Here is a 17,063-nt window from a genome sequence, read left to right on the forward strand (position 1 = left end):
GGCCAGCCAGCCTGCTGCCCAGGGAGTGAAGCAGGGAGAAGCCCCCTGTACCTGACTAAGCCCAGGAGAGTCTTCTGGATGGCCCAGACAGGGAAAGCTGATGAACAGCATGCCCAGGGCAGGTTAGATCGGGTTCCAGCCACCATGGAGGAGTCTGTGAGGGGTGGGGTACCTGAGTAGCCCCTACTCCAACTTCTTTTTTTCTTTTTTTTTTTTTTTTTTTGAGACGGAGTCTCGCTCTGTCGCCCAGGCTGGAGTGCAGTGGCCGGATCTCAGCTCACTGCAAGCTCCGCCTCCCGGGTTTACGCCATTCTCCTGCCTCAGCCTCCCGAGTAGCTGGGACTACAGGCGCCCGCCACCTCGCCCGGCTAGTTTTTTTTTTTTTTTTGTATTTTTTAGTAGAGACGGGGTTTCACCGTATTAGCCAGGATGGGCTACTCCAACTTCTAAGTTCCATGTTGGGCTTGGTTCTAGAGAGCAAGCTCAACTCTGCACCCCATATGCGGGGAGCACTGGGACACCTACATTCATTTTCATCAAGTGTATTAGGTTTCTCCAGAGAAACAGAACCAACTGTGTGTGTGTTCAAGAGATTATAAGGAATTGGCTCAGGCACTGATGGAGGCGGGCAAGGCTCAAGATGTGTAGGGTGAGTCAGCAAGCTGGACGCCCACGAGAGCTGATGGTTTCATTCCAGCCTGAGTCTGAAGGCCTGAGAACCAGGAAAAACAATGGTATCATCTCCATTCAAAGGCCAGAACGCTTGAAATCCAGGAAGAGCTGATATTTCAGGTCTAGTCTGAAGGTAGGAAGGCTTCTCTGACTTGGGAAGAGGTCAGACTTTTTGTTCTATTCAGGCCCCCAACTGAATGGATGAGACCCACTCACATTAGGGGTCTGCTTGACTTAGTCTACCAATGTAAACGTTCATCTCTTCCAAAAACAGCCTCATAGAAACATCCAGAATGTTTGACCAAACATCTGGGCAACCCATGGCCCAGTCAAGGTGATACATAAAATTAACCATCACATCAAAGTCTGTATTATTGTGTGCTAGTCCTGGGGTGCAGTATCCTCTGGTTTACAGAACATCTTTTACTGATACTCTATTTTATTTTTATAACTTCGGCTGAAAAGGAAGGGTATAGATAGGGCTGGTAATAATGGTACTATCCACAAGATGAGGAGGCTGAGAAGCCATCTAAGTGGAAAGCCACAGAGCCAGGACTCCCATGAGCACCTTCCGGAACCCGAGGGACAGATGAAAGCTCACCCCCACCTAAACTTTCAGGCATGAGCTCAAAAGCACAGGTGTGCATGAGAGGCAGTTTCGTGGACATGAGTGGGTGGCTCAAAGGCCACTGATTCTTGAACCTGGCCACACAATGAGATCAACTAAGTAGCTTTAAGAAATATTGGCCAGTAGGCCGGGCACGGTGGCTCATGCCTGTAATCCCAGCACTTTGGGAGGCCGAGGCAGGAGGATCACCTGAGGTCAGGAGTTCAAGACCAGCCTGGCCAACATAGTGAAACCCCATCTCTACTAAAAATACAAAAAATTAGCTGGGCGTGGTGGCTCACGCCTGTAATCCCAGCTACTCGGGAGGATGAGGCAGGAGAACCGCTTGAACCCGGGAGACGGAGGTTGCAGTGAGCCAGGATTGTGCCACTGCACGCCAGTCTGGGCAACGGAGCAAGACTCCATCTCAAAAAAAGAAAAAAACCAACACATGGCTCCTTCTCCAGAGATTCTGATTTAATCAGTCAGGTGCCTCTGGGCTTCTGAAATATTAAAAATATCCTCCTGTTGACCCCAATGACAAGCCAAAGTGAAACATCACTACACTAGGCACTTGGCCAAGAACGAAGCAGGGATGGGTCAGAGCCCGTGTGGCAGTCAGGGACAGGGAGCTCAAGCGGGACAGATGCTGATCAGTGCAGTTTATGAAGGAATTCTGTCCTCTTTCTTGAGAGGCATAACTTTGACTTTGAAAAGATCTTAGGCCCTTTTTAGGCCAGGCATGGTGGCTCACCCGTAACACCAGCACTTTGGGAAGCTGAGGCGGGCAGATCACCTGAGGCCAGGAGTTTGGGACCAGCTTGGCCAACACAGTGAAACCGTATCTCTACCAAAAAAATATAAAAATTAGCTGGGCGTGGTGCACGTCTATAGTCCCAGCCACTCAGGAGGGTGAGGCAGGAGAATCGCTTGAACCTGGGAGGCAGACGATGCAGTGAGCCGAGATTGCGCCACTGCACTCCAGCCTGAGCAACAGACTGAGACCCTGTCTCAAAAAACAAGGAGCTTAGACCCTTTTTAAACAATTTCAAGTGTTGCTCTAAACTGGCATTGCCATTAGAATTCTGAGAAAAATTCATTGCAGATGGATTCCAGAGAAAAGGGGAGTACGATTTATTGAGCACCTCATACATATGAGGCACCGAGTTCCTATTGCCCTCCATATTCTCCCAACAATCCAGGAAGGTAGGATTATTTCCCTTTCGCCCAGAAGGGCACTGAGGCCCAGATGGGTAAGGAGCCCGCCCAAGGTCATACAGCAGTCAGGACTGCAATTTCGGGGTTGCTATCCTCCAAAGCCACGCTCCAGGAGGGGAGATTTTTATCTCTCAGAAGCCATTTGGCAATGTCTGGAGACATTTCTGGTTCCACAATGGGGGGGTCATGCTACAGGCATCTAGTGGGTATAGGTGGGGGATTCTGCTAAACATCGTGCAGTGCACAGGATGGCTCTCACAACAAAAACTTACCTGGCCCAAAATGCCAAGGGTGTGCAAGTGGAGACCACCTGCCCTAGTGGTTCTCAGCCTTGGCTGCACGTTAGACCAATGGTGGCGCTTTTGAAAGCCGATGTCAGGCGGCGCCACGCCCATCGTGTCAGACTCTCTGGTGTCAGTGTTGGGTTTTTGTAAAGCACGCCAGGTGGTTCCAATGTGCCACCAGGACAGAAACACTTCTATGCTCCTCACACTCCTGGCTCCTGCTGCTTTCATGAGACCCGAGGGGAGGAGTGCCAAATCTGTCTCGGTTGTACAATCCACGGCAAGCCTGCTCCCAGTTCCTCCCCTTGAGGGGAACCGACTCAGTCACCCATGGGGGGCCCCGTCGGGTGAGAGGTGTCTGCTAATTTCCCCTCGCCTCTCACGGGGCTGCAGCCAGGAGTCTCCCCACAAGGAGGCTGTGGAAGCTGACTGAAGACTGGACTGAAGAGCGAGGCTGCCACCTAAAGGAGGAATTGGCCAGAATCTCCCAGGTGCTGAGGGATGTTTTATTTGAGCCTCACAACAACCCTGTGAGGTAGGTGCAGAGTCCAGAGGCACAGAAAGATGAGAGCTGTGCTCAAGGCCCCAGGATGGGGCCGTGTGTGGGCCTGACGTGTGCACTGTCTACCCCACATCAGGGCCCTGCCCTCCACCCCCCACATTCTCACACACACATTTGCCGCAGGCAATGACTGGTTCAAGAGGAATGGGTCCCCTGGGCTGGGCTGCCTGCCTCCCTGCAGATGTCTAGACTTCCCCTCAACTTCCAGACAGGGCCTGGGAGGAGATTCCCTCCATGCTAGGCCATCATGGTTTCCCATGGAAATTAACAAACGACCATGTCCTACTACAGGTCCAACATCACAACAGGAAACAGCTTCCTCTGGTCTCCACCGCAGTCCCCTTCCCCACGAGACCGCGGTCAATAAACATGGGCCTGGTGCACACTCAGGCAGAGGCTCCTGCACACTGGAGCAGGCGGAGGCAGGTGCGGCCGTCCCTGACTCCAGCATGTGAACACTGTGGACAGTCCACGTCAGCTCTCATTTTGCCTCTCTTTCTCTGATCCTGAAGACAGCCCTGGGTGCTGAGCCACGCTGAGTCTTTCAGACCTGGCTGAGGGTTCTTGCAGGTCTTGGAGAAGTTGCCTTCTCTCCCCTTCTGTGGGGAAACCCTTCCACTGGCTGCAAATGGAGTGAAGAAGAATTCCTGCACAGACACAAGGACAAGGAAAGAGAGGACGGAGGAGAGGGATGATGTTTAGAGACCGAGACATGTGTCAGGCAGTCACTCATTTCATCAACAGGATATAATTTCCCCATTTTGCATATAAAGCAACTGAGGCACAGAAACAGCCAGCAAATGGGATTAGAGGGCATCAAATCCCACCTGCATGATTAGAGGGAGAGAGGAAAGGGAAGGGGGAGTAGACTCACCTGCAGCCACAGAGACGTTCAAGGACTCAAGTCCAGGAGGCAACTGGCGCCGGGGCAGGATGGTGAGGAGAAGCTGGCAGGAGGCCTGCACCTCCTGGGACAGACCTGACCCCTCATTCCCTGCAGGGCATGGGGCCGAGGGTTAGGGTTGCCCAGCTGGACATCCAATTGCTTGGGAAATGTAATCTGGGCACAAAAGCAGGGACATCCACCTACCCAGCACAAGGAGAGTAGGCCGATCCCAGAGGAACTCCAAGCAACTCGTGATGGGGATCTCGGAGGACTGGGGATCCTCTGCCCTTGAGCAGCCCACTGTGCCGGCCACGAGCCAGCCCTGCTGGGCTTTGGTCTGAAAGGGGGAAGAAGACATGTTCTCATTCTTTTTTTATTTTAATTTTGAGATAGGGTCTTACTCCTGCTTAGGCTGGAGTGCAGTGACATGATCACAGCTCACTGCAGCCTCAACCTCCGGGGCTCTGGTGATCCTCCCACCTCAGCCTCCCAAGTAGCTGGGACTATAGGCACTTGCCACACCACCCAGTTAGAAAAAAAATTTTTGCAATTTTTTTTCGAGATGGCGTTTCACCACGTTGCCCAGGTTGGTCTGGAACTCCTGGCTTCAAGCGATCCTCCCGCCTTGGCCTCCCAGAGTGCTAGGATTACAGGCATCAGCCACCACGCCTGGCTCTCATATTCTACTTCAGCAAATCTTCATCAGAGGCCGGGCACGGTGGCTCAAGCCTGTAATTCTAGCACTTTGGGAGGCTGAAGCAGGCAGATTACCTGAGGTCAGGAGTTCAAGACTAGCCTGGCCCAGGCACAGTGGCTCACGCCTGTAATCCCAGCACTTTGGGAGGCCAAGCAGGAGGATCACCTGAGGTTAGGAGTTCAAGATCAGCCTAACCAACATGGAGAAACCCCGTCTCTACTAAAAATACAAAATTAGCCAGGCGTGGTGGCGCATGCCTGTAATCCCAGCTACTCAGGAGGCTGAGGCAGGAGAATCGCTTGAACTTGGGAGGCAGAGGCTGCAGTGAACTGAGATTGCGCCACTGCACTCAAGCCTGGGCAACAAGAGTGAAACTCCATCTCAGAAAGAAAAAAAAAAAAAAAAGCCAGGTGCAGTAGCTCACGCCTGTAATCCCAGCACTTTGGGAGGCTGAGGCGGGCGGATCACCTGAGGTCAGGAGTTTGAGATCACCCTGGCTAACATGGTGAAATCCCGTCTCTACTAAAAACACAAAAAACTAGCTGGCGTGGTGGCACATGTCTGTAATCCCAGCTATCTGGGAGCCTGAGGAAGGAGAATCACTTGAACCTATGAGGTGGAGGTTGCAGTGAGCTGAGATCACGCCACTGCCTCCAGCCTGGGCAACATGGTGAAACTCTATCTCTACTAAAAATACAAACATCAGTCTGGCCTGGTGGCGGGCACCTGTAATCTCTGCTACTCAGGATGGATTATCTTGAGACTAGGACGTGAGAATCTCCTGAGACCAGGAGGTGGAGGTTGCAGTGAGCCAAGATTGTGCCATGGCACTCCTGCTTGGGTGACAGAGTGAGACCCCATATCAAAAAAAGAAGGAGCTCTGGCCAAGGAGGGGCCCAGCCTTGCCCATACATTCATTTATTTGCTGATCCAGTCAATTAGTCAATAGTTATTAAGCATCTAGCATGGGCTCTGTTCTAAGCACTGGGGACAGGGCAGTGAACAAAACAAAACGGACCAAAATCCCAGCCTTGTGGAAGGGCAGGTGGGGATGGACTCACTGAGGTGACATTTCAGTGCAGACCTGAAGGAGGAGGAGGAGCACCGTGCAGGCATCTGGGGCAAGAGCACTCTAGGCAGAAAGACCAGCAAGCACAGAGGCGGGTGCCTCCCCGGCATGTTTGAGAACAGTAAGGTGACCAGTGGGAAGAGAGGCGTCAAGACAGAAGAGGGAACAACAGCCACACGAGGTAGGCTCTCCAGGGCTACTGGAAGGACTTTGACTTTGAATCTGAGCGGTAAAGAGGCTTTGAAAGGTTTTGAGCAGAGAAGTAACATGGTCTGACTTCAACAGAATCCCTCTGCCTGCTGTGCTGAGTGCCAAGAGCAAAGAGGTCAGGTGGGAAGTTTCTGCAATAACGGTCAACAGATGATGGTGACTTGCTTGGGTCAGAGTGGCAGCAGTGGAAATAGGGAGAAACGGTGATAATACGGAAATAACTTCAGTTAAGGATGATGCCAAAGTGTTTGACCTAAACAATCAAAGGGATGGGGTTGCTCCAGAAGGAACAGGTGCTCAGCTTTAGAAATGTTAGGTTTGAAATGCCCACCTGATAGCAAAACAACAACTGTGGAGTAGGCAACTAGATGAGTGAATCTGGAATTCAGAACCAAGGTCCAGGCTAGAGTATACACTTGGGGGGAAATTTGAATTCAGATAGTATTTAAAGCCATGAGACTAGATGAGACCAAAAAGAAACGAACATATACAAAAAAGAGATCCAGGACCAGGTGAGGTGGCTCACGCCTGTAATCCCAGCACTTTGGGAGGCTAAGGCAGGAGGACTTCTTGAAGCCAGGAGTTTGAGAACAGCCTGGGCAACAAAGTGAAACATCATCTCTACCAAAAAAAAAAAAAAAAGAAATTAAGTGCAATGGTGTGCACCTGTATCTCCAACTACTCAGGAGGCTGAGGTGGGAGGATGGCTTGAGCCCAGGAATTCGGAGGCTGTACTGAGCTGTGATTGTGCCACTGCCACTTCAGGCTGTGGCAAGACCCACAGCAAGACCCCATCTCTTTTTTTTTGAGATAGAGTTTTGCTCTTATTGCCCAGGCTGGAGTGCAATGGTGCAATCTCGGTTCACTGCAACCTCGCCTCCTGGGTTCAAGCAATTCTCCTGCCTCAGCCTCCCGAGTAGCTGGGATTACAAGTGCCCGCCACCATGCCCAGGTAATTTTTATATTTTTAGTAGAGACAGGATTTCATCATTTTGGCCAGGCTGGTCTCGAACTCCTGACCTCAGGTGACCCACCTGCCTCAACCTCCCAAAGTTCTAGGATTACAGGTGTGAGCAGCCACGCCTGGCCAAACCGCATCGCTTAACAACAACCACGCCCAGCCAAGACCCCATCTCTTTTTTTTTTTTGGACATGGAGGCTTACTCTGTCACCCAGGCTGGAGTGCAGTGGCACAATCTCAGCTCACTGCAACCTCCATCTCCCGGATTCAAGCAATTCTCCTGCCTCGGCCTCCGGAGTAGCTGGGACTACAGGCGCCCACCACCACATCCAGCTAATTTTTTGTATTTTTAGTAGAGACAGGGTTTCATCATATTAGCCAGGATGGTCTCGATCTCCTGACCTCGTGATCTGCCCGCCTCAGCTTCCCAAAGTGCTAGGATTACAGGCATGAGCCACTGCGCCCAGCCGACCCCATCTCTTAACAACAAAAGAGACCCTAGGACTAAAATCTGGGAAATGCTAATGCTCGGATGTCAGGGGGTTGAGGAAAAACCACTAAAAATGCCTCTCAGGACATGGTGAAGCAGAAGGAAAGCAGGTGCAGAGTGTTTCAAGGAGGAAGGAGTGGTCAGCTGTGCCAGCTGCTGCAGATGGGCCAAGTCAGAAAAGAATTGAGAACAGACCCTGGAATGCAGCAACATGGAGGCCACCCGTGACCTTGACGAGGCCTTTGATTCAGTGTGAGAGGAGGGGCTGACTGGTGTGAGATCAAGAGCATGAGAAGGGAATGTTTGTTTGCATGCTGAAGAGAGTGTAAGAGAAAAGTGGATGATGCAGGAGAGAGGAGGAAAACTGCTAGAGCAGTGTCTGAGTACCCAGGAAGGGATGGGGCCCCAGCACAAGCGCCTGCTTGGGGCATCTCCAGCTCTTCCACAGCAGCAGGCAGACGACACTCTCCAGGCCAGATGCTGAAGACACAGTAGGGAGATGTGCTGACGGGAGCTTAAGTGGATGTTCTGCAGTGTTTCTGTGTTTTCAGAAGCTACCTGTTCAGGGGCTGGAAGTGATGAGTGGGAACCTCATCTCCTATGAGGCTTGGACAAAGGGGCTCCCTACAAAAAGGTGACGCCAAAAAATTGCTTCTAGATATGTGTTGTTCAATATAGTAGCCATTAGCTACATGTGACTATAAAGCAATTGAAAGGTGGTTAATTCAAATTGAGGTGTGTTGTATGTAAAACATTTTTTAAAGGAATGTAAAATATTTCGTTAATAATATTTTTAAAAGGTCAGGTGCGGTGGCTCACACCTGTAATCCCAGCACTTTGGGAAGCCGAGGTGAGTGGATCGCTTGAGGTCACGAGTTCAAGACCAGCCCGACCAACAGGGCGAAACCCCATCTAAACATACACAAAATAAATTAGCCCGGCATGGTGGCGTGTGCCTGTAATCCCAGCTACTTGGAAGGCTGAAGCAGGAGAATCCCTTGAACCCAGGAGGCAGAGGTTGCAGTGAGCCAAGATTGCGCCATTGCACTCTAGCCTGGGCAACAAGAGCAACTCTCTCAAAAAATTAACAATATTGCCGGGCGCGGTGGCTCAAGCCTGTAATCCCAGCACTTTGGGAGGCCGAGACGGGCGGATCACGCGGTCAGGAGATTGAGACCATCCTGCCTAACACGGTGAAACCCCGTCTCTACTAAAAAATACAAAAAGCTAGCCGGGCGAGGTGGCGGGCGCCTGTAGTCCCAGCTACTCAGGAGGCTGAGGCAGGAGAATGGCGTAAACCCGGGAGGCGGAGCTGGCAGTGAGCTGAGATCCGGCCACTGCACTCCAGCCCGGGCGATAGAGCGAGACTCCATCTCAAAAAAAATAAAAATTAAAAATTAAAAATAAATTAATAATATTAATAATAATTAAAATGATTACATGTTAAATTGATATTATTTTGGATATACTGGGTACAATTTATTTAAAATGTCATCTCTTTACTTTTCAATGTGGCTACTAGAAAAGCTAAAACTACCTATGTTTTTCGTACTACATTTTTACCGGACAGCATTGCTCTCTAGACACGCCCCAGGGCTCTCCCACTTCTTGAGAGGGAAATTTCTCACCCTGCAGATGGGGTGGGGGTTAGGGGCAGTGGGTATGGGCAGAGGAGATTCCAAATGCGGAGCAATACTGCCCCCTTGTGTCCAGCGAGGGAAGCACAGCTGAAGACGGATGGGAGAGGGGTGTTTCCAAGGTTTGTCCCTTGCTAGATATTAATGGCATACTGATCTCCTTGTTAAAACATCCTTTCAAGCTGTGCCCTATTCGAGGGACTCAGACTTCCTGTCAACCAACAACAAAATGCATTTACTGAAGCCCGACCTAGTAGGCAAGGAGACACTGAGGCTGACTTACAGAAGAGGCAAAGTGGTGCATACCTGGGAAGGGGTGCAGGAAAGGGTACGACGATGGGAAGAATTCAGATAATGCTCCATTTGCCGTTTTAAATACTCCAGGACCCTCCCATCCCCAGAGGGATTTGGAAGGCCGAAGGAAGAGATGCCAACATGCCCCTTTCTCTCCCTCGCCAGGGGTTAGCTTCGTCCCCTTGAAGAGGCTGAACTGGGCTCATATCTGTTCCTTCCCCTCTTGCCCCTCATTACCTGTAAAAATCCAGTGAGGTCATCGGTGGAGAACACGTCCATTACCTCCATAGCCCCCGCGCTGGCCTTGCTGACTACTGGAGTGAGCGGGCAGCTGCAAGGTTTCCCCATTCCCCGCATTAGGCTGGGCCATCTCAAGTCCGGCTCCCTACCCTCCCCGGGCTCCCAAGGGCTAGAGGCGTGAGAGTTCTGGGACAGGTAAGTCTGGCTAAGGGATCACCCAAGGGCCAAGGTGCTTAGGAACTTGGCTGCATCTCCAAGTTGGGGCACATGGAGAATGAGGGACGTCCGTGCCTGTTTCTCCGGCTGGTGATGATCTTATCCACTCCGAGGAAGTGTGCGGAACGCAGCACAGCCCCAAAATTCCGGGGATCCTGGATCCCTTCGAGGACGAGCCACAACTGCTGGGGGTCGTCGCCTGGGCTCGCCTCCCCGGCCTCACTCCAAGGCCGGGGCCGCAGCGGGCTCACCTCCATGCAGACACCCTGGTGGACCTGGTAGCGGCACATTGCGTCCAGTTTCTGCCGTCTGGGCCGCAGAACTGGAATGTCCCGCGCCTCGGCCATCCGGAGCAGCTCGGCCCGCTCCCCCTGCAGCCCAGCTTTACCCGCCTGGAGCAGAAGTCGGGCCACGGAGCGGCGGGCGGCCCGCAGAGCCAGGAGACACGGGGACAGGCCAAACAGAAGCTCCAGCCGCGAGGTCGGCACCAGGTCATCCAGCAGCAAGCGGCTTAGCTCCTCCCCACCAGGCCGCTCCCCACGCCGCGCTGCATGGGAGAAATGACGGGTGACGATGCGACCCCAGGTCGCGCCCCGGATGGTCGAGAGCAGTGCCATGGCGCAGCTCCCGCCAGGGACTCGATGCCCCCTGCTGCGTCCCCGGGAGCGGTAACCCACGCCGCACTTCGCTCCCAGGCGCCCAACACAGGGGTGAAGGGTACTCGACAGCTGCCTCCGCCGAACTCTCTCGGACAGGAAGAAACAGGCCGCATTACCCACAACTGGACTAGAGAGCTACGACCTCCCCCTCCCAAGCTCCCACGTGGGTTCCCTCGCTTCCGGGTTCGGGAGCTCCCCCCCCCGCCCCTTCCTGACGGTGTTTTGCGCATGCGCGGCCGCCAGGCTGTCCCCACAGCACCTCCTACAGGGCTAGAGGAGCAGCGAGTTGAGCTGGCCGTACTACCGGCTGCGTCCTGTGTTCCTTGAGGTCCAAGAGGCCCGGGACCGCATTCATCCACGCGCCAGCGAAGGGCACTTTAAGGAGATGGGTTGGCCTTCCTGGTCAACCAATTCAGTCTTGTTGCCTCCCTCCCCACATCCCGGCGCTGGTGATTTTCCCCAGAACTACTACTCACTAGCTCATCACCAGCCAGCAGGAGGACCCCAGCAGTCACTTCCTATCCCTGGCCGCTGATTCTCTTCCTAAGTGACTCTGAGCCTGTCCTGTCCCTGCTGATAAGCCCACTAACGCCCCCGTCCCACAGGTAATGGCGAGACTTTTGCGCAGCACTCAGCCCCCCAGCGATCCAGGAAGGCAGGAAGGAGCTGCCTCTTCAGCCCCATCTTGCTCCTGCACTTCAGTTCTGTGCTGTTCGCACAGCACTGCACGCTCTTCCAGGCCTCTCAGCCTTGCACACCTGTCTTCTTCTTCGCTTTGTCAAACTCCTACACGTTTTCAAGGCCCAAACAAACCCATTCCTGCTACCTAAGGTAATCCATACTCCCATGAGTGAGGCCCCCAATCCACCCACCGGGTAGGTCCCAGGTGGGACCGACCTGGAAGAAATTCTGAGACACAAGCACCCCTGATCACAGAGAAGGGGAAAGAATGGAAAGACACTCCTGAAGCCAAGGCAGATTGGTTGCAATTTTTCTTTTTTAATGATCACCATGAACTCCTCTGGACCAGGCCCTGGTATTCTGCTGCCATAGTCAGAGTGGAGGGATGACCCCACGAGGGGACAAGAAGCCAAGATTGGGCTGGAGAGCCCAGAAGGAGAACGAGAAGGGGGAAAGGGAGCAGTGGGGCAGGCAGAGGAGGAAGTCTGGAGCCCTGGATAACCACGCAGATACAAGGTGAAGGCCTCCCTCTGCCACCCCAGCCCTGAGCCACAGAGGTTGAGATGCAAGAAGATGGGGGGAATTTTGGCCACAACTCCTTTCCCATATCAAAGGGAAGAGACTGAGAGCAGACAAAGGCCAAGGAGCCCAGGGGGACCAAGAACAAGTTAACAAGTAAATCAATTAGGGACACCACCTCCTTTCCCCAGCCCATTTTCCACATTTACAACCGAAGCAATTTGACAAGATGATATAAAAATCTCAAACAAATTGCCTAGCCCCTGGTCAGGGTGTGGACAGGAAGTGGTATCCAGTGATCCAGAAATCAACACCTAAAATCCAGAGGCAGGAGGCAAGCCATGAAGGGTGGGGAGGGAAGGAGGAGCTCCCACAGTCGCTAGGTCACCTGCTCCGTGGGCCTCATCTGGATGTCTCCAATCTGTGGAAGGCACAAGGCAGGAGGCAGCTGCGACACTCTCCCCTAGCCCTGCAGGGCTCCCTGCTCCCCTCTTCTGGGGCTGGTTGGGTTCCTCCAGCAAGTGGACAGTCAGGGCCAGACTCACCTGGATGTGTCGGGGGGTGCTGAGGACGTAGATAACAGCCTCGGCCACATCCTCGGGTTTGAGACACTGAGAGCACCAGGGGAACGGGTTGAGACAAGGACAGAAGGGACTCAAATTCCCTCCCACCACTGAGCTCCTCTGCAGCATCCACATGTCCACCCCAACCCTCCAGGAGGAGCCACAAAAGCTGGAAGGGTGGAGTCTGAAGGCTAAGGTTCCCTCTGCCTTCATTTAGGGAGTCAGTGGCTTCACCAGGCCCAGAGGGAGGCCCCACCTTCATTTGCTCATAGGTGGCAGCTGCCTTCTCAGGGTCCTTGTCGTGGAGTTTGAAGGCGAACTGTGTCTCCACCACACCTGGAGAGATGCACTGGGCCAACAGAGAGGGCCTGCTCAGGGGCTGAGCTTTGCCAGGCCTTGGGGAGGTTGAGGGGAGAGGATGGAGGCCACAGAACCCCAGCTTCACAGTGATGGCTGCCCAACATCCAGCAGCCGCTTCCTCCCTCCGAAGCTGCCGCTGACAGTGACCACAGTGATACCTACCATCTACAGAGCCTTTCCTATATGTCAGGTAAACGTTTCACAAAAAAGTGTCCCTAAAAAGCTCATCATCTCCTTTTCACAAGTGAGAAGGCCGAGGCTTGGGGAGGTTCAGTGACTCACTCACAATCATGAGGCCTTCAAGAGAAGAGCCTGGAGTCCCGGTTTCCAGCCACTGTACACCTGGTTTCCCACAGACCCTTGCTTTCCCTCAGGTCAGCCCCCTCCCAGCTCAAAGTCTAAGTCTGGTCCTTGGCTCCTGGATCAGTGAAATGAGGAAATGAAGGGCTGCACAGGGCCATGCCGGGAGCAGCAGCACCCACTTCTGTGCCAGTCCACTCCCGGGAGCTCTAAGCGGTACATTCTGAACATGGGCTTCCTGAACGGTGTGTGTGGGTGGGGAGGGCCTGCGCCACCCCATCCCCACCAGGGCTAGGCCACAGCCTCACCGTGGCTCGGATGTGGGTCTGGGCCTCCCGAAGCTCTTGCCTCAGTCCCTCTGTCAGCGCAGTGACGGCGTACTTGGTGGCACTATAGAAGTGGGTCACAGACAGGGGTAACACCCGGTGGCCAGACATGCTGGGTGGGGAGAGGAAGGGGAAAGAGGAGAGAATGAAGCTCCAGGGAGACCAGCAGTGCCCCTGCCATACCCAGTCAGCCCCACCACCCAGATGTGCACCGGAAAGCCTTCTAAAGGGGACCTCTAGTGGCCATCTCACAGCTCACTAATCTAAATTTGGTTATTCAAACAGCTTCGGAAAACCCTTTTCCTGGAAGTTATCCCTAAGCTGACCACAGAATGCACTCGCCTGGTGGTGCAGAATGTCAAAACTCTTTCAATCTAATCTGTATGTTCACTGATATGGTTCTATTGGGACACCTCAGGGCAGGCAGAGGCCATGTTCCCCCTCAGACTGGAGCTCCCCAGTGGCAGATACTGTGCATAGTCTTTCTTTGTGCCATGAGGTGGGGTTCATCCCCAGGCCTGAGGAATAGAGGCACTCAGTCCCAGGAGAGGCCTCAGGCTTCAGCTGTAGAGGGAAGGAACTGAGCTGCCCATTCCAGCCAACCAGGGGATGGTACTTGACAACATTATTCTTTCCCTCACCATACTTGTGCCATTCGGGTATTAAATCCGTACTTTCCCACCAAGGAAACTGAGGTCCAAAGAGGTCAGGTGAGCTGCAGCACATTACCCAGCCTGGTGGGTGAGTGGTACCCCTTGGCCACCTGCCCTCACCTATTGATGTTAATGATGTGCCCATCGTCCACATTCCGCTCCTTCATGGACTGGTAGGCTTCCCGTGTGCAGATGCTGAGGGCCAGCACGTTCACCTGCAGGCCAGGGAGGGCAATGAGGTGTCTCCACTCCAGCCCAACTGAGCAAATGATGGAGCCACAGAATGCTAGGGGGGATGGGGGCAGTGTGGCATTCCAAAACAGTGTCCAGGTCCTCCCAGAGACCAGCCGCAGGCACAGGACATCTTGTCTTCTACACAAGATGCCCCTCTCCTTAAAGCTGCAACCCCCAGTTGATAGCAGAGGTAGCTCCTCACCTGGCTGACCCCCCAAGTTCCTGCAAACAAGAATGGAAACCCTTCAAACCCACTCCTGACCCAGGCCATCTCCTCTATGAACAGTAGCACAGACCCTCTTATTCCATAGGGAATCATTTCCATTTCTTCCCCCAAATACCCTACTCTTCTGTTCGCTATGGGAGTCTGGCCCTGCTCCCTCCTAAACTGCTCAAAATCCTTACCAAAATGGCTTACAAATCTCTCTCCTCTGGCACAGAGCCTAGCCTTTCCCTGCCTTCCTCAGCTACTCTCTGCTCCTTCCCCATCCCCTCCCGTGAGATGAGTGGAGAAGAGAAGGCCTGACCCTCCTTTCTGTGCCTTCCTTTAACCTGGGTTACATCTACAAGACTAGGCACGGAGACTCTAGAGGGTCAGGTAACTTCTCACTCCTACTCCCTCTGGCAGAGGCGACCCCCACATCCCCACCCTTCTGGGAACAGAGGTCTGAAGGCGTGTCTGCTGCAAAGCACCTATGCTGCCCCACCCATTGGCCCCACTCATTAGCCTCACCCAGAGGACAAGCAGAGATAAAGCTTTTGGCAGGTCCTCAGGCCTCTCCTCTTAGGAAGAGAGGGAACCAGCAGGAGATCAGATGTTTCTCTTAATCAGGTGTCAGAGCCTGCCATGAGAAACGGAACACCTTTGGTGTGAACCTGCCTTGGTGTTCATGGCAGTAGGAAGAGATGCGTCCCAGGACAGGGAGGTTTCCAGCCCTGTTTCTCATCTTCTTGGCAATGTGGGCTTGTGAGGCAGAGAACTCAGCTCCTGGCAGGTAGAGTAGGAGAAAGAGATCCCCTGGGACCAGGTGAGTAAATCTCCCAGGTCTAGGGGATCAGGGGCAGGGAAAGAGAAGATGCCTTATAGGATGATCCTAACAGATTTAGATAATGTTCAAGCTGAAAGGAGCTGTAGGAATTTCATGTAAGTCCCTCATTATACAGATGGGCGAGTTAAGGTCCAGGTTTAGAGACCCATGTGCTGTGAGTGAGGACCATGGCTCTGATCTCCAAGAAGGCTGAGGGCTTCATTTTCATGGTTTCATTTCCAGGCCCAAGCATCTATGAGGTGCTAAGATGAGGTGCTAAGTCTACTGTCAGCAGATGGGAAAGGATTGTGGGGAGAGAACATCCCATTCACACACTGTTTTCAACTTCTCAGGATACTTTCATACCCTACTATCACCCCATCATACCATCCACAAGTTGAAAACCCATGTCCTGAAAATTGGGTTTGGCCTGTGCATGGTTTCAAAACATTTTAAATACCCTTCCAACATGTACTGGAAAGTTTCATTTATTCGATAACTATCTTTTGAGTGCTTATGGGATCAAGCTATACCAGAGAACAAAACAGATAAAAATCCTTGCCCACATGGAGCTGACATTTTAGTGAATGGGAGTGGGGGGGTATCACATAATATCAGACTCCCCACTTCTCTCAAAGAAATCATAAGATCAGCCAGGCGCGGTGGCTCACGCCTGTAATCCCAGCACTTTGGGAGACCGAGGTGGGTGGATGATGAGATCAGGCAATAGAGACCATCCTGGCCAACATGGTGAAACCCCATCTCTACTAAATACAAAACAATTAGCTGGGCGTGGTGGTGCGTGCCTCTAGTCCCAGCTACTCAGGAGGCTGAGGCAGGAGAATAGCTTGAACCCAGAAGGTGGAGGTTGCAGTGAGCCAAGATCACGCCACTGCACTCCAACCTGGTGACAGAGCAAGACTCTGTCTCAAAAAAACAAAAAAAAAAACCAGGCCACACAGGGACCACACCACCATAGAGGAACTATGTAGGATTTGAGCAGTGGCTGTGTGCTTCCCCACACTGTGGACCCCTCCTAACCTCCCTTACTCCTTTATGTACCTACGTGGCCCCAGGGGACATTGGAGTTGTGACCCCAGATATTGATGATAGAGGTATGTTCATCCCAATTAAATGTGACAAGACTGAAGCTCAAAGAAGGTAACCAACCTGCCTAAAGTCACATAGTTACTAGTGAAGCTAGGTAAGAATATCATCTCTTGTCTCTTTCTTCCTTTTCTTCCCATAACATCATGTTCCCAAGCACCCAGGCACAGGGATGACAAGCGGGAAACATCCACCAGGCAGCAGTTCTCTCCACTAACAATCTTTCTTCTAACACAAGGAAATCACTCTAGACTTTAAGAACTACCTCCAGGTTGGGCGTGGTGGCTCACGCCTGTAATCCCAGCACTTCGGGAGGCTGAGGTGGGCAGGTCACCTGAGATCAGGAGTTTGAGACCAGCCTGGCCAACATGGTGAAACCCCATCCCTACCAAAAATACAAAAAAAATTAGCCGGCTAGTGATGGTGGGCACCTGTAATTTCAGCTACTCAGGAGGCTGAAGCCCCTCTCCTTCATCGTTTGAACCCGGGAGGGAGGCGGAAGTTGCAGTGAGCAAAGATCATGCCACTGCACTCCAGCCTGTGTGACAAAGCAAGGTTCCATCTCAAAAAAAAAAAAAAAAAAAAAAAAA

At 52.7% G+C, this 17,063-nt stretch overlaps 2 protein-coding genes across 2 annotated transcripts in view; both read right to left on the reverse strand.

The window, feature by feature from the left end:
• Positions 1-3,266: 3,266 nt before the first annotated feature.
• MRM1 (mitochondrial rRNA methyltransferase 1) lies at positions 3,267-10,885 on the reverse strand. The gene is made up of 5 exons (XM_023204704.2): positions 10,119-10,885; positions 9,825-9,918; positions 4,434-4,566; positions 4,218-4,337; positions 3,267-3,990 (listed from the first exon to the last, which is right to left on the reverse strand). Exons 1-5 carry the CDS (start codon positions 10,658-10,660, stop codon positions 3,818-3,820), a joined length of 1,062 nt encoding a protein of 353 aa, XP_023060472.1. The 5' UTR covers positions 10,661-10,885; the 3' UTR covers positions 3,267-3,817.
• Positions 10,886-11,681: 796 nt separating this feature from the next.
• The window catches only part of DHRS11 (dehydrogenase/reductase 11), a 10,300-nt gene continuing 4,918 nt past the window's right edge, over positions 11,682-17,063 (reverse strand). The window contains exons 3-7 of the mRNA XM_023204702.2: positions 14,225-14,319; positions 13,434-13,563; positions 12,722-12,814; positions 12,448-12,513; positions 11,682-12,323 (exon numbers count right to left, since the gene is read on the reverse strand). Of these exons, the coding sequence (XP_023060470.2) occupies positions 12,282-12,323; positions 12,448-12,513; positions 12,722-12,814; positions 13,434-13,563; positions 14,225-14,319 (426 nt within the window). The 3' untranslated portion in view covers positions 11,682-12,281. The remainder of the gene's footprint in view (positions 12,324-12,447; positions 12,514-12,721; positions 12,815-13,433; positions 13,564-14,224; positions 14,320-17,063) is intronic.

The sequence above is a fragment of the Piliocolobus tephrosceles genome, chromosome 16 (assembly GCF_002776525.5).
Source record: "Piliocolobus tephrosceles isolate RC106 chromosome 16, ASM277652v3, whole genome shotgun sequence".
In the NCBI taxonomy this organism is placed as follows: Eukaryota; Metazoa; Chordata; class Mammalia; order Primates; family Cercopithecidae; genus Piliocolobus; species Piliocolobus tephrosceles.

Bases quoted from the DNA above. Each gene is read 5' to 3' on its own strand.
- MRM1 (XM_023204704.2), bottom strand. From the start codon at position 10,660: ATGGCACTGCTCTCGACCATCCGGGGCGCGACCTGGGGTCGCATCGTC. The intron at 9,919-10,118 runs GCACGGACGTCC...GAAACCTTGCAG, and splicing joins ATCACCAGCCGGAGAAACAG to CTGCCCGCTCACTCCAGTAG. The intron at 3,991-4,217 runs GTGAGTCTACTC...GTGTCTGTGCAG, and splicing joins GAACGTCTCTGTGGCTGCAG to GAATTCTTCTTCACTCCATT.